General features: G+C 32.1%; 1 protein-coding gene across 1 annotated transcript in view; it reads right to left on the reverse strand.

The window, feature by feature from the left end:
• LOC145327064 (acetylcholine receptor subunit alpha-like) overlaps positions 1–15,164 on the reverse strand; it is a 120,221-nt gene extending 105,057 nt beyond the window's left edge. Inside the window, exon 1 of the mRNA XM_080170583.1 lies at positions 14,970–15,164. Within this exon, the coding sequence (XP_080026709.1) occupies positions 14,970–15,027 (58 nt within the window). The 5' untranslated portion in view covers positions 15,028–15,164. The remainder of the gene's footprint in view (positions 1–14,969) is intronic.
• Between the last annotated feature and the right edge of the window lie 12,480 nt (positions 15,165–27,644).

Here is a 27,644-nt window from a genome sequence, read left to right on the forward strand (position 1 = left end):
TAGTCCGACACTTTTACTCGGTTCTAGATTTTTTAAAATATAACCTAAAACTATTATTTCACGTTAAATTTTATGCGGATTTTATACTTACTTTGAAAATCTTATCCTTTAGTTATTATGAATGCTAACAAATCTCAAACTACTAAACCTATCATTCCCAAATATTCATAAAAGATTGATCCAAGCAGGTTTTAGGCTTTTTACTTATTTTTCTTTTGCACTTAATTTACTTATCCTATTAATTCAAAACTTTTCAGTAGGACCGAGGCTTGAAGTCTCCAGGTTTAAGCTTGTTAGCAAATCCCATTGCAAAATATTGAAATAGTTTTTGCAATTTTCTATAATAGATTGCACATCTTGAGGGGGAGTGTAAATAAAAATACACATTTGTAATCATCAAACACACAAAACTGTTGAAACTTTTCCTCTAAGTTTTTTAAATAGCATTTGTTTATGTTATTTTTTCTTCATTCAAAGCTTTTCTATAAAAAGGGAAAGCATGTATTTACGTCTGTGAGATATAGTCTTGAATTGACGACCAAGTATTTGATCTATAGAATAATTAAGGATCTAAAGGGATATAGCAATGGCCAATGATAATACACAAAACCACCCTTCTGTAGATTACAATTAGAGGTTGAAATGTTTGAACACTCAAATTAATGAACCAGAACAACATTTTATAAAAAGCCCCTAAAGTTGTTCAGCCAACGAACTTTGGGGACTAGTGTAATAAGCAGCCCAATGTCCCCTCCCTCTCAGAAAATATTACACCTTTTCATAAAGTTAATTGTGCTCCTCTGCCGTTTTGAAGAAAGAACATAGTTATAAGACCAATGGCCTAAATATCATATTTTTTACAATGTTTGAATACTGCCTCCAAGAGGTAGCTATGTGGTGCATTTTATAATGGCGAATCATTTATTTTATGGGATCTACTGCAGTTCACGGTAAAATATTGCTGGTAACGAATATTGCCAAAAATCTGTGAATTTTAAAGACGTTTAGCTGCTAAACGGCTGAAAGTACAGATCATATGCGCACACCATTTTAAGCGGTATAAGAAGGCCTACAAATAATCTGGAATAGCCAAGATCCAATGATGCACAGGGAAAGCTTCACTGAAGAAAAAACGCGTAAAATAGGCCTTTTTCGCGCAGTTCTCTGCACTGCGAGATAATTATGCATTATTGATTTATGGCTATTACAGATTATTTGTAGGCCTTCTTATGTCGCTTAAAACAGTGTGCGGGCATGATCTGTGCGTTCAGCCGTTTGGCAGCTAGCAGCTTTTAAAATTCATAGATTTTTGGCAATATTCGTTACCAGCAATATTTTACCGTGAACTGCAGTAGATCCATTTTATGAAATGGACAAAGGACAGCAGTCATAAGTATACATGGATTTGGTTTTAAGATACATAAAGCAAAACTTTTCTAAAATGGCAATATTGTTGTTTTATATAAACTGCAGATATGATGATGACTCTAGGGGGCTTGGTGTCGCTCCGGGTTCAAAGCTTCTGCACTCACCTTGAAACATACTCTGCTTATGATTGCAGTGTAAAGCGTCCATTCGCCCATCAAACAACCAACCCTTTGTCTGAGAAGTCCTAACTGTGCATGGTAAGGAGTTGCGCCTGTTTTGGGCCAAGGCATTCCCCCCTACTCTGACTATTAATGTCGCGCATCTGACATAGTAGCAGTAGGAACCATTTTTAACGTCTTTAGTTATGCCGCGGTGTTGATCCAAGATTAGAACCTATCACCTCCCCGACGAAGAGCGAGTGCGCTACGTGTTGAGCTACGGTCGCGGGTACTAATCTGCAGATATAGGTAGTTATTTAGAGCAGTTTTTATTTTATTAAATGAAAAAAAGACAGTAGTCTACTTACAGCCATACTGAAAAATCAGGCATAGCATCGTATTTCAGACAATTTTCCAAGAATGTTAAAATAAAATCATAAAACTAAAAACATTTTGTGAGCCCGGACCTTCGTCCCCTCGGGATAAAAAAAAACTGGTTTGTATCTTATTATATTTCATTTTAATATCTGCAGAAAGCTGTCAATAATACGATGCGATAAATAACTATTACCACAAAATTTTCTGCCATTCAAGAAAAACAGATTCTTTACATTATATATGTACTAGCGGCTCCGCCCCTAGAAGTCTCTAGGGGCACTTAAGGTAGGAGGGGGAAAAGTCGACCTCATCTCATTTTGAATTTGAGTTTCAAAAGAGTAAAAAAAATATTATATTTTTTTTTTTGGGGGGGGGATGAATACACCCTCCCCAAAAATAGTTTAAAACCTTTCCAGGACCTACAAGGAGCTTCACTGTAAAGGAGAACAATATCAATTCAGCGGTTAGCGAGATCCTTCGGGACAGACAAAAAACGCTTACTACTTTATATAATAGGATTACACTTTGTACATTATTGCAGAATAAAATATTGAAAACTACAACTTGACTAAATATATAATGCAATAGTTCTTTCTTTAAGTTTATTAAAATGAATATCTTATAATACAAAATTAGAATGGAAATATATTATTACTTGGATCTTACACCAGATTTTCATGTTCTCTAATTATATTAAACTTGCAGCGGGCCAAAAAACAATACTCCCCATCCACCCCCTTTACCCCATCCAATAATGAGTTCCAATTTTTTCCTTTCATATTATCCACGTATATTCTATATCCATTTATATTAGAGATTTTAAGAAGAATCTTAAATAACAAAATATAATGAAGAGTCCACAAGAAAAAGTTTCCAACGGCTGCAGTAAACTGTATTTTTAACACACACACAAAAGCATAAAATAACACCATAATGCATTTATAATAGCAGTATAGTGTGTGTGTGTGTGTGTGTGTGTGTGGGGGTGCATTGTTTTGCAACTTGTAAACCAATAATCTGTGCCCCGCTAACCCAGTTGGGGAGACGAAACCAAAATTAGATAATAAGATCATAGATGTCATTTGGAGAGATTGCCTTGAATGTCCTTTTTCTCATCAAAATTGTGTTTAACTAATAAACTTTTGAAACCTGTGATTACAAAATGAACTTATACAAAATATGATGTGTTTTAAAACCCTGTTTAGAAGAACCAATTCTAATACAGAAAATTAGCAACTGTGGTGTAACATGGTGTGCTTCTGCTCGATGTCTGAAAGGTGATAGATTCGAATCATAGCCCAGAACAGAGTCATAACTAAGCCTTAGAAATAGTTCCTACTGCTGCTATGGCTGGTGCATGACATAAATAGTTAGAGTATTGAGAATGGCTTGGCACCGTTAGGACTACTAGACAAATATTATGCAATCAAAGGGCTGTGTGTTGGGTCATTAGGCACATAAACATGTTACACTGCAATCCATGGACATAGAGCATAGGGCATGTTCAAGGTGACTTATTACCCAAAGCGTTACCTTACTCCTGATAGATAATTTTAGGTACATTATTCTATGTTGAAAAAGTATAAAACAAACTTTTTACATAGTAAAGATTAGATTTTAATAATGTAATTATGTGTATATCTTTATAATAACATTACTTATTCAATGTAGTTAAAACTTTCATTTAGTAAATGAGGTTTAAAAGTATTTAAAATTCAATTAACAAAAATGATTCAATTAGTTAATAAATTTTTAGATATTTAAATTCTCTATAAATATCTGCTTAATAGTAAGTCTTTTCTGAAGCTAAAGATTTTGGAAGAAACTGATTTGTATTGGGTTTTACTTTGCAGGGAAGCATTATAAATGTCTTATGGTGCTTTATTTAGTTAGATAAAAAGGAAATATGTAAGACTTAGGAAACCATAACTTTTTTGCTATTAACTAGAAGAAAGGGTATTTTTTCTGCTAGAAAACTATATCTTGCAATGAGTGCATTTTAATTATAACATCATTTATATAATATAATATAGAGTAAAATTTTTTTTTGTCTCAAGCTTAAGATTTAAATAACTCTAAACTGATTAAATTCTCCATATTAGGAAAGTTTCAAAAAGAACCATGGGTGTATTTTTGCTTTTTTATTATTAGATTTAACCCTTGGGATTGTTTTGAGCATTTTTTAAATTTTTAAATTTTAAAATTTCCTTAACATTTTGTTTTAAATGTAGAAAATAGGTAATTTTAAACAATTAAAAAATGATTTTATTAAATTTTCATCACTTAAATTGCATGTTTGATGAAATTTTCAACTTATTATTCAAGAAAAACCGTTTAATTTTTATTACTTTTTTACTTTGAATTGTTAAAAAAATATATTATTGTCAAAAAAGGAAAAAATATACTTTCCTGAAAAAATGACCTAAAACATGAAAATTAATATATGTAATTAGATTTTTTTTCTTTCAGGCTTAATTTTAAATAATTTTTGATATTTTTTGTAAATAAGATTTTATATAAAAAGTTTAAAAACTTGATTTTAGTAGTGGTGCCAAAAATGGTTGCAAACATATGCAATTTTTTTGCAGAAAATTTTTTTGCGGATTTTAAAAATATTAATGGGTGTTATTAGACGTACTTACACATACAATTGCAAAGTCATTTTGGCCTAACACTAAAATAAAGTTCTTACATCTGAGGGTGGAACAGTGTAAATATAACAACCACACAATATCTTACATAAATGCGTTTCATATTATAATAAAGAAATCAATCTATTTCACCCATGATTGCAAATAGGAAAAAAAACAATATTGAAGATAATACAAAATGTATACAGTAGGCTCCACAAACAAACCTCTCTACAGGAGGGTATGAGAGGACAGGAAAATAGCATAAAACCTCTTTAAGATAAATATAAAGTTTCAGACAAAAAAATTCACTACTTTAAAAATAATAAGACTAACATTTGCATCCATAGCATATAGAAACTCTGTCTACAAATGGGTGAAAAAAAAACAAAAAAACTAGCCTAAACCCATCTCTAGACCTAAATCTAGAAATGAATTAGCCTAAAACCATCCTGGGAAAAATGTGTAGCTTTCCTGATAGGGAGAACTTAATAAATTCTGTAGTTACAAAAATTGTAAGCTTCAGACTAAAAAACCTTACTACTTTAAATCATAGGATATGGCAGTAAATAAGTATCATGACTTTATCAGCATTCAATTATTTAAACAGATTCATTCACCATATATCATGCCGAATATATTAAAAGTGGCCATGGCTGATATATTATTAACATGTCAATAATCTAATCACATTAATAGTAGGTTTTTTTTTATAATATCTGAGATCATTTGCTTTAGACCAAAATACTTGTATTGAAATACATTATAGAATTGATAGTGCAACACCGCCCAAAGGCATCTTCTTTCAGTCCTTGGATACTTGAATTATATTATTTTAAACCAATGCAATGGTATTATTCTTAAAAATTTATTTATTAGTGCAATGTAATTATCATTTATTAATGTTGATATTAAATGTATTTGTTGTTTTGTCTCAATAATTATTTGGGGTATAGTACCTTTCGTGACAACGCCTCTTAAGTGGCCTTTGGTTGTATTTTCACAGTAGCTTTTGATAGGTTATTTTATTTTAGGTTAGGTGATTGCCCCGCTGGGTTAGGAAATTATCCCCACAGGGTTAGAGCACCCCGCAGTGGCTAGAAATAGGAGAAAAGTTACTGTGAAAAATGATGAAACTCACCTTAAGAGGCGTTGTCACAAAAGTTATTATACCAATATTTGAATTTGAAAATATTATATAATAGATCAGTTAATAGCAATACAGTGAGTATTTCGTAAACCTAACTGTTATATGTAAAGGTAATTGTATTTTTTATTGCCTAAATATATGATTATGATGTAAGTTAATGTTTTCCGTATGAAAATTAGGCCATTGTTACTACATAGACTTTTTTTATGATTTTTTTTTGTTAATATTATTACAATAATGTACTATTAGCGCAGCAACTCAATAAATATATCGCTGACTGCATTTTGTTGTCTTGTATTCTAGTTATTGTATCGTTTTATATACAGTTTTCTGCTGATATTAAAATAAAAAAATTATATTTAAACCAGTTTTGATAGGCCTGAAGTATTTTATGATTTTTCTTTTCAATATTCGTGGAAAATTGTCAGCAATACGATGCTATACACGATTTTTTAGTATGGCTGAGAATGGGTTTTATTCCAGCGGATATTATGTCTTTCTATTTAAATGATATAAATTGCAACTGAATTAAAATTTTTTAGAGAAGTGATTTTATCGTTCTGTATATTTACCTATAAAAGCCATATTAGTAATTAAAACAAAAACAATATTTAGACCTGATATAAGGCCAAGAGCTAGCTATTCCATACTGCCAAGTAATAAATATTAATATTATTTACAGCCAATTTGTAGTAATAACCCTGATTTAAGGCCAAGAGCTAGCTGTACCATCCTGCTAAGTAATACATATTAATATAACTTACAGCCAATCTGTAGTAATAACCCTGATATAAGGCCAAGAGCTAGCTGTATTATACTGCCAAGTAATATATATTAATGTAACTTACAGCCAATCTGTAGTAATAACCCGGATATAAGGCCAAGAGCAAGCTGTACTGTACTGCCAAGTAATATATATTAATAATAACTTACAGCCAATCTGTAGCATTGGCCCTTGGGAGATGTATAAGAGAAGGTGTGACATCGTGTCTGCTAAAATGTCATGTCTGCAAATGATTTATTTAATGTAAAATCTAAAGGTCGATTCAATACATTCACGTGCAAATCAAATTATCAAATTTTTATGTGGCCCGTATATCGTGATGATATAAAACCAAACTATTGCTAATAATTTTGGTAATATTCTTTCGGTTTTCGGAATTAGCTTATTATAATTAGCATTTTTTAATGAAAAAATTACATATGTTGAAAAATCTCCCAAAACATATAGAAAAAATCATCCAATCTAATTTGTTTTGTAAAAATCATTAGTATCTTTCTGAAGATTGCGTCAGCATGAAACTTTAAGTTAAAGATAGATAAAATTTAAATGTAGCGGGACAAAGTGTCTCAAAAATCAGCCATGTGATGTCAAAAAAATGAGAGATTATTCATCTCTTTTTTAGGGATTTTCTTTCCTATTTTTCCTCTCACCTCCCTCATTTATATGACGTCACATGGCTGATTTTGAGACACTTTGTCTCGCGACATTAAAATAAGAAAAGATTATTGTAGAAAAGATTATAAAAAATGTTAGCTTATTATATGTAGTTTGTATTTAAAGAAGAAATCTTTTTTGTAATAGAAATATTATTATTATATATACACAAAAAGTAACACAAAATTCATTGAACGCATATACATACTTTTTTCTTGATTTTAAGGTTACTGATTTTATTATGATCAGAGAAACTTTTCTAGCAATATGCCCTTTATAAGCATTGTTATAGCGTATATGTAAAAGTTTTTGGAATCTAACTTATATATTTCCTATAAGATAGTATGATGTTTGACATAAAAGAATGGATGTACTACTACTTGGATCTTACACCAGATTTTCATGTTCTATGATAAAGTAAACTCTGTAGCGGTCTAAAATAACGATATCTCTCATCCCCCTCTTTTACCCCTTCCACTCTCCTCCTACTCGATAAACGGCCCGACCAATATAAGCTAAAGGCTATTGCAAGCTAAATTGACGACGATTTTTCTCCTGTCATAATATCTACGTACATATATTCTACAGTCATTTCTATAGTATATGCAAGTATGATTTTTGACATATAAGCAACATACCAGAATATTGAATAAAGCTACATAGGATACAGAAACAGATTAATTGATAGAATGCTTGAAAAGGAATATTCTAACTATAGCAGAGGAATAGATTTTATTACGATCGGTTAGTGAGATAATAAACTTTAATCCTTATAATAAAGTAACAGGATGTGTGTTTGTCTGGGTGTCTGTACCGAAGGATCTCGCTAACCGCTGAACCGATCGGGTTCTTCTTATTGGGTAGCTTCTCATAGATCCTGGCAAGGTTTATAACTATTTCGGGGGAGGGTACCAATACCCTCCCAAGCCTCCCAAGAGAAATCACAAAAAATCGAAAATGTTTTAAATATTCGTAGAACCTTAAACGCAACATAGAAATCGCACAATTTTTTAAAACCTTTTCTTTTAAAATTGGTTGTTGGAATTCAACTTCCCTCTTCACAAATTCCCCTAGAGGCCACTAGGGGCGTAGCTGCTAGTGTTCTAAAAACTATGATGACACCATTAATAAAAGCGAAGCTCTGAAACGGTGGGACAAACGAATATTATAAAACTTGTAGAGAGTCAGAACTGAAAAAAAATATAAATATATAAGTCTAAACAGAAATGTAAGTGCATTTATTACTTGAAAAGTTTGACGCTGCTAAAATTGTACTATCCAATCAAGATTTAACAACAGTAAACAAAGTTTTTAAGTCAACGAATTAGAAAATTTGTTTTTAAAACTTTGGGTACCAACAAAATTTATATTCCAATGCTCAGCTCCAAAGAATTATCTAAAATTTTAAATACTCCACAAAACTACTTTGTAATTAAAATATTAAGTAAAAATATATTCTTAATATATTACTGAAAGTTACCGTAATAAATGATACTTATATTTTACCAAAGAATTTTCCTTAAAGATCAAAGCATTCTAGATCATGAAGCATATAAATCGATATATTATTATTAGGATGTTGCACCAGATTTTCATGTACTTTGTACTCACAGCTGGCTAAAATAACGGTACTTCCCATCTACCTCCTTTGCCCCCTCCCCTCCTACTGTATAAACGAACTGACCAATAAATGAGGTCCATGTTTGCAAGCTAAATTCAAGACAAATTTCCCCTGTTATAATATCCACGTATATTCTTAATCCATTCCAAGATCATGCAGTATATATCAGAAGGGGGGATAACAATTATTCAAGAATGAATTTAGAACATATCCAGTATGACTTCCAAACCTAATAATATACGCTGGATTAGATCTGGTTCTCAGCCATACTGAGAAACAAGTATAGCATCGAATAAAAGACAATTTTCCAGGAATATTAAAATGAAACTAGTTTTTGGCCTCTCGGTCTAACAAAACTGCTTTTAATTAATGTGATAATGTTTCTTTTTACTAGTACTACAAGCATTTAGGTTTTTCAGTTAAACCTTAGATTTCATAAAAGTTTCCAAAAATAGCCTAAAACCAGAATCAATATAAGATACTAGCTTATACCAACAATGAAATTAATTCGGAAAGAAATCACGAAACTAATATGTTTTTTAAAGCTGTCATTGGGCAACACATCGTAAAATTGACGACCTGTCCATTTGCCCCCCAAATATTACGAAAAAGTTTTTAGTATATTCTATTTCCATATCCCTCTACTGTGTGGAGAGATTTTACACACTATTTATTTTCTTTTTTTCTAAAATACCCGTTTACCCATAAATATTAAATGGGGATTGTACTGTAGGCATTTTTTTTGTACAGAAAAACAGGGATCTTAGGGGATAAGACAATGGACGATAAATTGATATACATCTCCAATAATGTTAAACAAAAGTACCTCTTTTGTAGATCATAATTATTAGTTAAAAAGATTGGACACTAATAGTTAGGGACCAACATTAATAAAAGTACCCAAAGTTTTTGAATAATATTTCAAGAATATAAAACTTTGAGCACCTGTAATTTACAGACCAAAGTCCCCTTCTTCCCTGTAGAAAATGGATTAAGGAGTAAATTGATAATTTGTACTTTAAATTTTTTATTTTAATTTTATTGTCTGCTAGCGTAATTAATCCTAAGCAAATTAGTCTACAAAATTAATAGATTCTATTTTCAATGTTCTATTTTTAGTAGCAAAGCTACCCTGTATGTGTTTTTGTACTTCTGTATTAAAGAATGTGTAGGTAGGGCTAAGTGGTTTCTAAACCGATTGATATCCTCTGGATCAGAACCGGTTCTAAGCCATACTATAAAATATTGTATAGCATCGTATAATAACAAATATGGAAATCATTAAATGAATTCCATCTTTTTATACCATAACTTTGGCCCCCCGGGGCTTACAAAACTGGATTTTATATTATAATTATTCATTTTAATATCGCGGAAAGTTGTATTTAATAGGATGCAATAAATAACTAATCCAGGCAAATACAAAAATGTTAAAGAAAATGCTCTAAATGGTCTTTTTACAAACAATGATATGTTAACATAATATACAGGAATTTCAAGAGTCAAGACAATGGCTGGTAAAATAATGCACATCCATATTAAATTATACCTTCATAAGATTACAATAAGGGATTGAAAAGTTTGGAAACTCAACTCAAATTAACGCCTGTTCTGTTAGCCCCGAAGGCCGAAATATTCATTCCTATATTGGTGTTTAATATTATATATATGTAATATTATCTATCCTATTTTTGCCATTACTGTGTTGGGTAACTGTCTCCTGGGACTACAATCATTAAAGAGAACCTCAAACCATTTTTTTCTTTTTTTCTACATTACTCAACCTTTTGGTTTGACTTTTTTAGGGTCTTGTTGGCTTTGCCATAAAACGAGTATAAAATTAAAATAAAAATCCTAAAAAAATTAAAGGAGAAAGACATACATAACAAAGTTTAAAAGTCATTAAATGGTTACTGGCAACTCAAATAACTTTAAATAAATGTGAAAACTATTGTAATTAGCCTAACTTGTTTTTTTTGTGTCAATTGAAAAATCGATATATTATTACTTAAACGTTGTTATGCCAGCTTTTCATGTACTCTGATGCTCGTAGTTGGCTAAAATAACGATACTCCATCCATCCACCCTCTTAACCACATCCCTCCAGCTCCTACTGGATGAATGAACAGACCATTATTTAATTGTAAAATACACGCTTTTGTTTAAAATATTTTTGTGGTGCACATGCATGATGTCCCTTTTAAATAATGATTTAGCTGACTAGGAAACTATGATGGCCTACCAGGCAACTACAGAGATACCAGGGATATATCATCTGAAGAAATAATAATTTAGCTGACTAGGAAACTATGATGGCCTACCAGGCAACTACAGGAATACCAGGGATATATCATCTGAAGAAATAATAATTTAGCTGACTAGGAAACTATGATGGCCTACCAGGCAACTACAGAGATACCAAGGATATATCATCTGAAGAAATAATAATTTAGCTGACTAGGAAACCATGATGGCCTACCAGGCAACTACAGAGATACCAGGGATATATCATCTGAAGAAATAATAATTTAGCTGACTAGGAAACCATGATGGCCTACCAGGAAACTACAGAGATACCAGGGATATATCATCTGAAGAAATAATAATTTAGCTGACTAGGAAACTATGATGGCCTACCAGGCAACTACAGGAATACCAGGGATATATCATCTGAAGAAATAATAATTTAGCTGACTAGGAAACCATGATGGCCTACCAGGCAACTACAGAGATACCAGGGATATATCATCTGAAGAAATAATAATTTAGCTGACTAGGAAACTATGATGGCCTACCAGGTAACTACACAGGGATACCAGGGATATATCATCTGAAGAAATAATAATTTAACAAACTATGATTTGTATATTTCCCTAATACTGAATTGTATCTTTTCACTTTATAAATCTGTAGTAAATTTTCTCGCTAACCTTTTCTCTTTTACAACTTCTTATAGATCCAGGAAGGTTTATAATTATTTTAAAGAAACCTGCGCACTCCCAAGAGAAATCACAAAAAGAAAAAATACCCCAGTCCCCAAAAAGTTCTTTAAATAAAATTGAAAATGGATTTTGACTCAACCTCTCTATATATTTGGCTTATTAGAATACTTTAGTACTTATTTATCGTATCGTATTATAGACAGCTTTCCGCAAATATTAAAATGAAAAGATCATAACCAGTTTTGTTAGACGAAGGTCCTGGCTAAAAAATTGGTATCATTTTAATGATTTTTTCATTCATAGAAAGCTGCTGTCTACAATACGATCCATGATTTTTCAGTATGGCTCGGAACCGTTTCTAATCCAGCAGATATTAAACGGTTTTAAATCCATAATGGAATTATTTTTATATTTTACCTATTCCAAAGATCCCTGATCAAATCCTAATGCAAGATAAATGTTAGAGTATGACTACGCGCTGCAGGGATAAATAGACAAATTAAGAATTTTGTTAGGATCTTGCTAACCATTGTACCAATTTAGTTTTGAAGGATATGGCCACAACATTAAATCTTATGAAAGACTAGTAACCAAAGAAATAATTTGTTAAAAACAAAGCTTTTCTATAATTAGGGTCGGTCCGTACGTCCGTCCGTCCGTCCGTCCAAACGTCCGGCACAAACGGATAGATTTTTTTGTTAATTTAGGCATGTTAGAATTGTCCTATCGATTTCAAACTTTGCATGGTGATTCCTTTAGTAGTAAGGTACGATTTAGAAAGCGTAGCAACTCTAAGAATGTCCGTACGTCCATTTTAAACTTGTTGATTATTTACTTTTTAACAAATTTTTTTGTGATCTAATCATCCGATTTATCTGATTTTTGGTATGTTTATTCCTGGGACAACAAAGTATAATGTTTCAAGCAAAGCAACTCTATAATCAAGTCCTAAAAATGTAAGTATGTCCATAAACAGGTCCTACCCCAAACGTAGGAGTCCCAAACGTCGGAGTGGACAAACGCAGGAGTCCCAAACGTCGGAGTGGACAAACATGGAGTGGGAAAAACGTCGGAGTGGACAAACGTCGGAGTGGACATTATATTAGTAAAACGCAGGAGTCTCCGCTATTTTACTAATATGACAATTTTGAAATTTTTTTTATATCCCTCTGTCTACAAAAAAATGGTTGTGGCCGCAGCGCTCGGCTCCCTAGCCTGCCTAGCCGCAGCGCTCGGCCCCCTGGCCTATAACCTAACCTAACCTAACTAAGAAAAAAAAGGGGACCGAGGGATGGGGGGGGGGGGGAGGGGTGTATAAAATATTCAAAATTGAAAAAAAATCAAAATTGAAAAAAAAATTCAAAATTGAAAAAAAAATTCAAAATTGAAAAAAAAATTCAAAATAGAAAAAAAAATTCAAAATTGAAAAAAAAATTCAAAATTGAAAAAAAATTTAAAAATTTAAAAAAAAATGGAAAAAAATCAAAATTGAAAAAAAAAAATTAGGACTGCATTTGTCCACTCCGACGTTTGTCCCAAAAATCCTGCGTTTGTCCACTCCGACGTTTGTCCCACTCCTGCGTTTGTCCCACTCCGACGTTTGGGACTCCTGCGTTTGTCCACTCCGATGTTTTTCCACTCCTACGTTTGGGACTCCTACGTTTGTCGTGGAACCCATAAACATTATCCTGTATCAAGCAGTTTTTTAACAAATTTACACTTACAATTTTGCTTCAACTCTTATACATTTATATTCTGATTATTCAGTTCTGACACTATATAAGTGTTAATATCCGTTTGTCCTACAGTTTCAGTGCTTCGCTTTTATGGATGTTGTCATCCTTGTTTTAAAAGTAATTAATAAGTAATCTTTGCCGTAATTCTCTATGTTTGTCCAATAAGATCTAGCAATTAGATAGCAATTTAGTTTTCCTTTTTAAGAACCCTCCTCCATAGCAAAAATAGTACAGAAGACTTATTTTAATAGATTTTTCATTTGAAATAACTTTGATTTTTTCATTCATTTCTGAATTTTTTTTCTAAAGATATTGATATACTGGCTTTTCTATTCTTTTTTTTCTCAAAGAAGAATGAATGTTTTTTTGTGTGTGGTTGTGTATGTGTGTGTGTGTTTGTGGGTATGGGACACAATTGATTGTAGGTAAAGATTGTGCAGTTTTATCTGCCGGCACCAAAGCCAGGATATTAATCAGGGTTCCATTGGAATTACATCTACACATAGATTTCACCCACTTACAACAATGGATATATTATTACTTGGATCTTATACCAGATTATAATGTACTCTAATAAAGTAAAACTTGTAGCCGGCTGATATAACAGTTCCCTCCTCCTATCCCCTTTACACCGTCCCCTTCCATTCTATTGGTTGAACGAACTGACCATCAAATGAGTTTTATGCTAGCAATCTAAATGGATAATAATTTTTCCCCTGTCATAATATCCACGTATATTCTACATCCATTCTTACAACATCTCTTGTACCTTAGGGATCCTAACCTATTTGGAATGCTATTGGTTTCCCGGAGGGGTTTCCTTACAAACCATATATGACACCTTAACTAACCTAACCTATTTCGTTTGGGAGGAATTCTATTATAATTAATGATAAAGCTAAGACCCAGCTGTTGATTTGGTATTAAAAAGATGTTAGATTACTATTTGATATCTTAATCTTATTTCCGGATAATTTTAAATAATCTTTTATCTTTGGTTTGGTAAGAGATTATGCTGGCATTTTGTTTATTGATATGATATATATTTGGCATTTTTTCTAGTAAATTTATTGAGCTACTAGCAGAAACGACCTTGGGGGCTCTATATGTAATTGAAGGGATGGAGGGGAGTGGGGTGTAAGTCTACCCTCCGATTTAAACTTTAGTTTAAGGTGCAATTGACAGGGAAAATAAACCTACCCTAGACCTCCTTTACTGAAAAAAGATTCACAGTAAAGGAGACTCATTTGGGTCCAGTGACTATGTTACTAATAAATATGAAGATAAGTTTTTGGATTATTTTAATCAATGGTGTTAATAAATTTTACCATGCTTCCCTCATTCTATCTGTATGTAACTCTTGTTTTGAATACAATTGAATTCAAATAGATCAACACTAAATAATCACAAAATAGGGATTGAACATATGAAAGAAATGTTTTTTTATTGAATATGGATCAGCCATTTATAAGATCTTAATGGATAAATAAAGAAACAACACTTTCTAGTGCCTTTACCAAAGCAATAATCAAAATGTTGAAATCTTACCTGGTACATGAAGTAACAGTAGAGTGATGGGCAACAAGCTTCCTAGATTTAACTTCATTTTTATCACTTTTGTTTTAGCACCACTATATAACAAGTCTTTTTTTAGATTTATTCTAACATTATGCTTCCTCACATGAGCTATAACATAAAATTCTCCATCAGCTGTATAAATGTCGTCTTTGTTTTATAAATCATCTGGCGCCAAAATATGGAGTCTCTGTCATGATCACGTGACTCACTGCTGCAATCAGCTGGTTGTGAACCAACAGCTTTTAATTGTTATCACTTGTTTAATATGATATATCAGCATTTTCCTGGTTCACTGCGCTGCTGATTTCTAATAATAATTCTAGTATCTATTTCAACAATAAAGAATTAATATTAAATGCTTTAATAAAGTCAAACTGTTGCTAAATGCTGCAAAAACATCAAGAGTCTTTAATCTCTTAAAGGGATTACTGAGCTAGGTTATTTAGCAGGGAAGATATTTAGGAAGATAATAGCATGTCCACACTAGGCAGGCAGGCAGGGGCACAGTGCATTTTTATGGTTCTGAGTTTGCTTCATGTTCCATAAGTATCTGAAATGCAGTTAAACATGATTGCACAATGATATATATCTTACAAATGGGTCATATAATATGCATCCTACTCTAGCCTAGCAAGCAAATGCGGGAAAGGGCATTGTCTATTTAGAGGGAGGCCAGGTGGATTAGAAAATGGGGAGGCTTTGTTGTTTCAAGGATCTAAAGGTATAAGACAATGGCCAATAAATTGATGTACATCCCGGATGATGATACACAAAATTACCCCTTCTGTAGTTTTCAAGGTTGAAACGTTTGGACACTCAAATTAAAGAACAAAACAATCAAAATTCAAAAGTCCCCAAAGTTTTTAAGCAAACTAAAAAGTTATTATAAAACTTTGGGGACTAGTGTAATGAAAAGGCTAATGTCCCCTCCCTCTCTGATGTTGTTACACATTATAAACTAACAGAGAGAACTAAACATGGATACAGGGACAGGACAAAGGATGATAAACTAATATTTCCCAAGGAGGGAGGGAACATTTACCTATTTATTACACTAGTCCCCACAAAAATTCTTATTCGTCGGCTTAGCAACTTTCACTGAATTTTGATTTGGTCCATTAACCCTTTACAGTCGGGCCCCTTGCCGCACCTTAATCAGTCGGGGGGGGGGGCGTTCAACGCCCCCCCTTATTATCTCAGTTCCTATTAAAGCTAGAGGGCTAATTTTTTTTGTGCAAGTCCCCTGTTTGATAATGAATTTCCGACCTTTTATAAGTCTAAGTCAATTTTCGCTTCCTTCACCCTTTTATTTAACAACCTTTGTTTTTAGGTCCTTTTTTACTTAAAAATTTCAAACGGCTGTAATTTTCTTATTTTTGAAGCTAGAAGAAAAATTTTTTTCCAGAAAATGTTTATCTTTATGTAAATTTTACATTAGAAATATCAAAATATAAATTTCAGCGGCCGCAGCTGTACTTGGCAGCTGCCAGCCGCCGCATTCGGCGGTCGGCGGGAAAACGGCGGCGGATCTTCATGAAATTTTAATACGTTATGTAGACATGTAAGAAAAGCTTAAGTTTAAAATTTGAAGTCTCTAAGTCAAAAATTGCGGCCACAGGAGCCTTTTAAAGATTTCTGGAGACCTGGAGGATCAGGACCTGCAGGATCATACCTGGAACCTGAAAGTGAGTTGAACAACTGTATTTTATATAAGGATGTACTACTAGAGGATTTTTTAGTATTTTGGTATGATAAAATGCTTTGTTTTAGTCAAAAAAATATTTTTGCTCTTTACCTGGATGACCCTGCCAGGTTTGCTGGCATCCTGTGCCCGCCAGGATGGAGATATTCAAAAAATTCCAACTCTCAGTTATGTGTCATACCCATACTTAAAAAGTCAAGCAGTTTGGGCTCTTCATCTTTCACACACAGAAAATGAGATAGAAAAAACCGGATGGGGGGGCGTTCAACGCCCCCCCCCCCCGACCGTTAAGGGTTAATGTTTTAACCACTGCTTGCAATCTACAAAGTTGGCAATTTTGTGTTTCATCATTTGGAATTTAATTCATATATCCCTTTAGATCCCTGAATATTGCCACTATAATTGTATGCTTTCTTTGGTATCTGGTCAAAAAACTGGGTAAAACAGGTTTTACCAAAATTGTCCCTTTCCTCCGTGGATTTAAAGGATTAAGGAACAAAATAACTTTACCCAGAGTTATTAAAGTCTTAGTTTTGTCAAAAAAAAGTAAAACCAGAAAGAAAAAGAAATAAAAAGAAAAACTTGAACAAAAAGTACATTAAACATAAAAAAGTTAGATTAAAAACAGTACCACATTGTAAATTTAAGGTCTTAGTTTATAAACCTCTTACTTCAGGACTAGTATGTAAGGTTGAATGAGGGGAAGGGATTAAATTTTGTGAGTAAATACAAGTGCTCATCAGCCGCGCATTTTTATAGCAGCTCAGCTGCAAATTGCTTTAAAAATTTGCTACAGTAAGAACAGTATTTGCTGCTAAATATTCCTTCTTTTAATTTTTACAGCTGAGGTTGTTTGAAATCGCGGGACGGAGGGGACATTGTGCTGTTTATTACACTAGTCCCCAAAGTGTTATAATAATATTTATTTGTTGGCTCAATAACTTTAGGGACTTTTATTGAATTAGTTGGTTCATTACGATGAGTGTCCAAGCTTTCAACCACCAATCATAATCTAATGAAGGTGTACCGGATCGGACGTTCTTATTGACTTTTTAAAAACCAAGATAGCCCGCCTCGAGCGGTGTGACGGCGCTACTCGTTGAGTTGGTAACGTTGCGGCTGAGAGAATACAAGAGCGAAGCGACTCGTTCCCTTTGGTTGAACGTCTCCGATAAGTTAAAGAACAAAACTACTCGCAAGTACCCACAGGGGATTTATAAGTTTCTGGATAATTAATGGCAGCTAGTAATAGCTGCATAAAAATTGGAGTTGATACTCTACTAACAACTGCTTCTGCGGAACTGATATATTTTTAATAGACAAATATAGTTTACACAAATTAATGAATACATATTATACATATAGGAAAATTACAGAGTATTGGAGGGCGTTTCTGATCATACAGGGATGACTGGGGATACACGTAGGTCTGCACATGACATTTAAGCAGGCCGGAGTGTATGCTGAGTTTCCCGAATAGTCACGTTCAGTTGTGCCGGGGAAATCTCCGTGATGCATTGAGGATGTCGTCCCTGGATATCTGGAGCCTTTCTAATAAAAGTACATAAGTTAAATATCTCCTAAAAACCTACACGCGTAGATTATGAAAAGGTCAAATGTACATATTTATGCGCAGATAAATATGTATATTGATTTCTTGGAAAATTTTCAGAGCTCACATGATAATATCATACTTATTTCACAGAATATAAAAAGTACTAATGTTTCATAATTTTAACTCGAGATCCGTCATTTGTGGGCTTAAAAATGCAAATAAAAGTAAAATCAAAAGAGAAAAATAAATGCTTTAAAATGCTACTAATTTCATAAAAATCTGTCCACTCGTTTAGGATATCGAAAATGTCATTCTGTTTATTTTATAAGTATCTCAAGTAAGCCCCACTACAGAAGGGTTAATTTTGTGTATAATCATTGGAGATCTAAATTAATTCATCGGCCATTGTCTTTTCTTTAAGATACCTGCGAAGCATGCTTGCGGATACAAATAACCTGTGTTGTTGCAACTTATAGCAAAACAAGCGGCTGACGAGCCCTTAGAGGATAAAGTAAAGTAAGTATATTGTTGATGCACTATATGCAAAATGGTCTATTTATTTATACTCTAATACATAGTAAAGAGATACTCCTAGACAAGTTTTTTTTTGTTTTGCAATTCTTATTCTTCTGGACACCATTAAATCAAAAGACATAAGAAATTATTTATAGAATTAATTTTCGGATAAATAAATAAAAATTGAATCATGGAAAGAAAACGAAGTAGTGGGTTTCGTTGGATTTTCACAGCATCATTTGATAGGTAATTCTAAGTTAGGTTAGGTGATTTAAACACATTTTTAAGTGTTAATGATTTGATATACACTTTTAAAAAATTATTCCTGTTTGGAATCTTTTTTTTCAATAGGACGACTTACCCTAATCTTTGGTAAGGTTTCGAAATATGACTTTAAGACATTTTTTAAAGAGAGGCTTTTCTACAATTATGGTCGGTCCGTTCGTAAAGATTTGCTCTTTTCGTTAATATAGGCATGTTAGAATTGTCCTATCGATTTCAAATTTTGCATGATTTATCATATAACAGTTATGTATGAATTAGAAAGCGTAGCAACTCTATAATCGTTACTAGAAAGTTTGTATGTCCATTTAAAACATCTTGAATAACATTTTGACAACATTCTTTTGTATGATATGATTATCCTATTCATCTTAATTTTGGAATTATGATTCTTAGGACAACAAGGTAAAGTATCATGAGCGAGGCAACTCTATAATCAAATACTAAAAATATTTATGTACAATTTCGTTTGAAAGTAATGTTCTCATTATTAAGTTCTGACACTGAGTTTGTTTGTCCTGCCTTCCGATAATAGAGCTTCGCTTTAATGGATGTTGTCATCCTTGTTAAATTGATGAAACCTCTGATATGTATCTTAATATTTTTGTTATGATGTTTTTTTCTGATGAAAGCAAAATATTTATATCAAGTGCATAGAAATGGAAAGTGACTGGATGGATAAATAACAATAACAATATTATACAAAGGAAGTAAGAGGTTTTTTTTGAGGGCTGATATAAATTTTTCTACAGCAAGGATAAAATGGTTTACGGTAACAATATATAAACTGACCAAAATGTAAGTAATATACAACCTTTTAAATGTATTATAAAGTAAAAAGAATCAGTAATGTAGATAAATAAGACTTATAGACATGCCAGGCCTCTAAAATGCATCTTATACACCTTAATTCGCCCTTCAAAATCTTTAAAAATTAATTAGATTACCCCCTCAAGCTAAGCATCTAGAAACACTTATTATTAATACATACATACACAATTAGAGAGAGATATAATAAGAAGATACTTATAGAGAAGCTAAGCATCTAGAAACACTTACTATTAATACATACATACACAATTAGAGAGATATATAATAAGAAGATACTTATAGAGAAGCTAAGCATCTAGAAACACTTACTATTAATACATCCATACATAATTAGAGAGAGATATATAATAAGAAGATACTTATAGAGAAGCTAAGCATCTAGAAACATTTATTATTAATACATACATACACAATTAGAGAGAGAGATATAATAAGAAGATACTTATAGAGAAGCTAAGCATCTAGAAACACTTATTATTAATACATCCATACACAATTAAAGAGATATATAATAAGAAGATACTTATAGAGAAGCTAAGCATCTAGAAACACTTATTATTAATACATCCATACATAATTAGAGAGAGATATATAATAAGAAGATACTTATAGAGAAGCTAAGCATCTAGAAACACTTATTATTAATACATCCATACACAATTAAAGAGATATATAATAAGAAGATACTTATAGAGAAGCTAAGCATCTAGAAACACTTACTATTAATACATACATACACAATTAGAGAGATATATAATAAGAAGATACTTATAGAGAAGCTAAGCATCTAGAAACACTTACTATTAATACATCCATACATAATTAGAGAGAGATATAATAAGAAGATACTTATAGAGAAGCTAAGCATCTAGAAACACTTACTATTAATACATACATACACAATTAGAGAGATATATAATAAGAAGATACTTATAGAGAAGCTAAGCATCTAGAAACACTTACTATTAATACATCCATACATAATTAGAGAGAGATATATAATAAGAAGATACTTATAGAGAAGCTAAGCATCTAGAAACACTTATTATTAATACATACATACACAATTAGAGAGAGAGATATAATAAGAAGATACTTATAGAGAAGCTAAGCATCTAGAAACACTTATTATTAATACATCCATACACAATTAAAGAGATATATAATAAGAAGATACTTATAGAGAAGCTAAGCATCTAGAAACACTTATTATTAATACATCCATACATAATTAGAGAGAGATATATAATAAGAAGATACTTATAGAGAAGCTAAGCATCTAGAAACACTTATTATTAATACATACAAACACAATTAGAGAGAGAGATATAATAAGAAGATACTTATAGAGAAGCTAAGCATCTAGAAACACTTATTATTAATACATCCATACACAATTAAAGAGATATATAATAAGAAGATACTTATAGAGAAGCTAAGCATCTAGAAACACTTATTATTAATACATCCATACATAATTAGAGAGAGATATATAATAAGAAGATACTTATAGAGAAGCTAAGCATCTAGAAACACTTATTATTAATACATACAAACACAATTAGAGAGAGAGATATAATAAGAAGATACTTATAGAGAAGCTAAGCATCTAGAAACACTTATTATTAATACATCCATACACAATTAAAGAGATATATAATAAGAAGATACTTATAGAGAAGCTAAGCATCTAGAAACACTTATTATTAATACATCCATACATAATTAGAGAGAGATATATAATAAGAAGATACTTATAGAGAAGCTAAGCATCTAGAAACACTTATTATTAATACATCCATACACAATTAAAGAGATATATAATAAGAAGATACTTATAGAGAAGCTGAGCATCTAGAAACACTTATTATTAATACATCTATACACAATTAGACATGCCTAATCAACTTTTACTACTGGGGGGGAATTAAGAGGGGCACTAATGTATATAATATTTATTGCAACTGATAATTTTCTATGTATATAGTTTTGGTATGTCCGTCCTTCAAACATCGGGTATAGTCCTTTACGTGGCAGTGCCTCTTAAGGGGCGTTTCTTCGTTTTTTCACAGTAGCTTTTCTCCTATTTCTAGCCCTTGCGGAGGCTCTAACCCTGCGGGGCAATCATCTAATCCAATATAACCTAACCCAAACTATCAAAACTATTTTGAAAATATGACGAATCGCCCTTTAAGAGGTGTTGATAGATTTAGTATATGTATTACATAAAATTTTTAATAAAACATGTCTTTAGAAAGGTCTGCTGTCTTACATTAATCACAAGCTACATTCTATGGATAATGTTATGCTTGTATGTATTGAATATATGTAAGACTGGCGTTATGTAATCATTATAGGACAATTAACATATATTATGATTATGTCGATGTAGAAAATAGTTTTTTTCTGTACTGTATTCGAATATATTAATACTTATTTATATTATAGGCAGCTTTCCGCGGGTAGTGTAAAATAAAAAAATATAAGATTAAAACCAGTTGTGTTATGACACTCTACAAGAGTTTTTGTTCGTTTGTCCTTCTTTCTGATTTTAGAACTTCGCTTTTACGGGATGTTGTCATCCTTGTTTATAAAAATATTAGCTATCCAATACATCCATCTATCTTTGTATCTAGGTTAATCTCTCTTTTAATCCTTTTCAATCTAATCTAAAGAAAACTTTAAAGTTTATATTAAGAAGAAAATATGATATATAGGCTAAATATTATATCATGTATTTTTTAAATATTTGGTTGTTTATTATGTTTAACCATTTATGAAGCAAAAAGGCAAGGAAATAAGCAAATGTTAGCTTCGCTTTTAAGGATGTTGCCATCCTTGTAAGGTCTTTGATTTATAATTAATATTAATATTAAAAGAAGATTCCTTTTTCATAGATATGGTTTGCATTTTATGTAAATGAAAAATTTCCCTTAAATTTTGAATTTGTTTTGGGTATTTTACATAGAATTTATAAATGTTCCAATTTATTTTATTTTCGTTTTGGCCTATTTTTACAAGAAAATCTTCCATTTAGATAAAATTGTAAAAATGAAAACTTAACCTTGTTAAAACAAGGACAGTTGTGATCATAAGTAGAATAGCAATCTATAATACAAAGTAGAATGATATCTGTCTGTCCGTCCGTCCGTCTGTCTGTCTTTTCCTTAAGATCTCGGTAACCACAGAACCGATCGGATTCTACTTTTCAGGGAATATACCTACTGGTCCTGCGGTGGTTTTAGGCTATTTTCTTGGGGGGAGGGGGGGGGGACACCCCATCCCCCCCCAATTTAAAAAAAAAATTGAAAGAAGCCGCTAGTAATAAATAAAAAGGATGAGGTTGTCTGTCTGTCTTCTGGGTGTGTGTCTGTAATAAAAGATCTCTAACAGCTGGACCGGGTCTCTTCTTACGCTTGGAAAGTTTTTTCAACTCTATTTCATGGGAGGGTATGTTCGCCCTCCCAAGATAAATCGCGCTCCTCTAATTTTTTTTCTTTATCGTTTTAAACCAGAATATTGAATAAAAACAGTAAATTTCAGCATATATTGTCAAAAAATTACTGGTTGGAAGAGAAAGATAGAAAAAAGGTTTAAAATTATGAGAGGAGGTTAGCCCGTGATTTTAAAATAATTAAATCATCCTAATATTTAGTTTTAATCGGTTCCAGGACAATCGCATGAGTCGGAGTGGACAAACGCAGGAGTGTTAAAATATTAATTTTATTAAGTATTTCTATACAGATTAGGTTAGGTTAAGATATGAATGAACAAATAAGCCCCCCGCAGGGGTTAGGCATTTAAAAACCTATAAAATAGTCTAAAATAGGTGAGGTTAGGTTAAGTGTCCACTCCGACGCTTGTCCACTCCTACGTTTGGGACTCCTGCGTTTGTCGTAGGACCTTTTAATCTACATATACAAATTAATAGCTAATTTTATAGTTTCAATAATTAAAATTCAACAACAAACAAGATTATAGCAGTCATTTTGGGTCAGTCAATACCATACTATCAGGACGTAAGTACGTACCATAACTATACAGCAATTTCACTTCAAGAAATGCAAAAAAAAGTTTTAATCCTTTTACTTTATTCATTTCTCTTTTTGTTTGAATTATGAGAAAGAAAAAAGATAATAATTCTTTTTAAAAATAATAGGGTATAGTCCCTTTCGTGACAACGCCTCTTAAGGATGGTTTAGTCATATTTTCACATTAGTTTTGATAAGTTATATTAGGTTAAGTTAAGTTAGGTGATTGCCCCGGAGGGTTAGAGCCCTCCGAAGGGGCTAGAAATAGGAAAAAAGCTACTGTGAAAATATGACGAAACGCCTCTTACGAGGCGTTGTCACGAAAGGGACTATACTCAAATAATTTAATACTTTACTTTAAAAATGACGTCATACAATATAATTAAAATATAAATGACCAATGATAGGCCAGTATACATTTATATTGGTATGGTAATGTGTATGTTATTAAAATCCTAATCTTATTTTTTTGTTTTTAATATACTTTTTCATATAAAGTAGTAATGTTTTTTTTTTGTCTGAAGCCTACGATCTCAATAACTACTGAATTGATTGGTTTCTCTATTCAGATTTGAGTCTTGGGATGGTTTTAAGCTGTTTTTCTAGCCCCATTTAATTGCATTGTCCATAGATACTAGAGGTGCAGCCGTTAGTAGCTCTAAAAATTAACATGATAACTCGATGTCACAAAAAAAAAATCCAGAGTGATCAACCTCTTATCCTTTTTCCTCTATGATTTAAATGCATAGAATTAAATATAATGACTCATTCAATCTTCAACTTACATTCTGACAAACAATTTTGCATTCGGATAATATGGGTCATTTGTCATGTCTGTTTTATTGTTAAAAGCGAAGCTAATCTATAAATACCGACATTTATACATGTATTCTCTTTATCTCTCTCTCTCTATTTTTCTTTCTCTCGCTCTTTTTTTTATATGTCTTTCCCCTTCCGTTTACTCATACTCTAATGTTTAGCATTAAAGCCTCCTTATCATGGATTTAATAATGCTTTGCAGCCGCTTGTGTGCAAAAAAAATCCATAAAGATGGATTGTCTGTTTAGGAATAGGTTTAGACACACAGCTGAATGTTAAAGTTAAAAAATACGACGATTTCACATGATTCATTAAATTTAATAGAAATGTTTAAGCATGATCGTATTATTTAGTAAAGTATATTCATGTGCTAGTGTATCTGTAAGGTAATATCTTAGGAACGGCCAATGAAATCAGAAAGAAGTACACACGATCAATGGTAGAGTGTCAGAACTTATTAAGCAGTACATTGATTTGTAAGTCTAAACAAAATTTTACACTTTTTTCCTAAATAAAGTGAATGCAGTATGCATAAAAAGAACATATTTTCATTTTTATGATAAGATTAAATACTAACAGTTACAGACGGACGGACCGACCCTAATTAAAGAAAAGTTTCGCATTTAAAATCTAAATTAAATTGAAAAATAAAACAATTCGAAATTTCAGTTGTGCCAAACAACTCTATTAATTCTTTTCGTCTCCAATGCTTTGAAAAGTCATTTATCTGTAATAAACTCAATTTTTTCTCTGTCTCTGTCTCTGTCTCTCTGTCTCTCTTTCTCTGTTTCTCTTTCTCTGTCTCTCTGTCTCTCTCTTTGTCTCTCTCTCTCTCTCTGTGTCTCTCTGTCTCTTTCTGTCTGTCTGTCTGCCTGTCTGTCTGTCTGTCTGTCTCTCTCTCTGTCTCTCTCTGTGTCTCTCTCTCTCTCTCTCTCTCTCTCTCTCTCTCTCTCTCTCTCTCTCTCTCTCTCTCTCTCTCTCTCTATCTATCTATCTCTCTCTCTCTATCTCTCTCTCTCTCTAAATTGACGTACACTCCCAACATTAATAAACAAACTTACCCCCTTATGTTGATAAAAGTTATTGGTGGACACTATAGTTTGAACCAACCTTCAAGAATTGATAGAAGTTTTTAAGCCAACCTATGAGACTTTGGATACTAGAAAAATATTCATGCCAATGTCCCCTTCCCCCTTTTTTTCTCACTACCTTTGTGTTGACGTATGATACTTGTCAAAAGATTTCAAGCTGGAAAATATTTGAACTTGAAATGAAAACATTTTCTATTTTCATTAATTTGTCAAAGAAACTTTATTAAAACTCCAGAAAATCAAATAAAAGAAAAGTATTTTTTTCTTCTTCAATTTTTAAAGATTTAAAAAATGCTTTTTTAACAATAATGTTTTCAATTCGTTAGAAAACTTTGGAGGATATTTTTTAATTTTGACTAGGATACATTAATTAACAGTGTTTAAACTTTTCTGCCAATAATTAAAATCCTAATAAAGGAACTATAATTACGTTAATTTGACGTCCTTGGTACCATCTCTGAATATTTTTCTTAGCTGGATCTTTAAAATACCGATCTGCCCGAGTCGAGCCACAAGTGAGCCGATATTAAAAGTGGCTCACCTCATACCAATCTTTAAATCGAAATGGCATTGGTGATCCGGCTCACTAAGCGGCTCGCCTACGGCTCACCGGCAAAACTCGTATTGTAATGCCACTGAGCCGGGGAAGTGATCTGGCTCACACCGAGCCGTAAATCTTTTAAAGGTCAATGTTATTTTAGCAGTAGCTGTTGTGGCTCACCTCGAGGCAGATCTGGCTCGGCTCACTACTAAATGATTTAAAGATCCAGCTCTTGTTATGTTTTTGTTTTCAAAAATGAGTTAAAATATGTGTGGATAAATTATGATTATAGATTATGACAAGGGAAAAATTGTCGTCAATATGGGTTGCTAACATGGAAAATATTTATTGGTCAGTTCGTTCATACAGTTAGATGTTAGGGGTGAATAGGGGGTAACGTATTTTAGCCAGCGACGACTCGAGTTTTACTAATAATCTGGTGTAAAATCCAAGTAATAATAAATTAATTGTTTTAATAAACTTTTACAAAAAAAAAAGAAATAAAATTGTTGAATTTATTTTAAATAGTTTATGTAGATTGATAAACGTATATTTATAGGCAGCTTGATATTAACAAAACATTTGATATATTAATCAACCTTTTACTAAATTTTACCAAAATAAGCAACAATTGCCGCGGATATAAAAAAAAACTTTAAGCAGCTTTGTCTTTTCCTTGGGGGAAAAAATGAGGGTGTTGACACCCACAAAAAAAAACACCCCCTTCCACATGCTTTTAGTCTTAAATTAGCAACTCTCTTATAAGTTTTCATATATTTTTATTGTATTGCGTTTAAACCAGGGTTCTAAAGGGTTAAGACAATAGCCGATAAATTGATGTACATCCACAATTATAATACACAAAATTACCCCTTCTGTAGAGCACAATTAGTAGTTAAAACGTTTGGACACTCATCTCAATTAACAAATCAATCAAATTTCAATAAATGTTCCCTAGGCTATTAATCTAACGAATAAGAAAATGTTATTATAAGACTTTGGGGACTAGTGTGATAAACAACGCAATGTGTCCTCCATTCCTTCTAATCACCCAAATTATTCTAACATTTTCGAATAAAATAGTAGCAACGCTATTGAAAAAAAAAATTCAAATGTAAATTTTGTAACTATAAACAAGACAGTCCCCTCAAAATTGAGGTTTAATATATAGCTTGTCATTAAAATCCACAATAACATTAAAATCTTATATCAAACTAAAACTAGGTCTTCACACCGTTATTATTACCTTTTTGTACAAAGTGTTCTAGATTCAAAAT

Source organism: Acartia tonsa, chromosome 8 (genome assembly GCF_053477335.1).
Source record: "Acartia tonsa isolate MP-2025a chromosome 8, ASM5347733v1, whole genome shotgun sequence".
Classification (NCBI taxonomy): Eukaryota; Metazoa; Arthropoda; class Copepoda; order Calanoida; family Acartiidae; genus Acartia; species Acartia tonsa.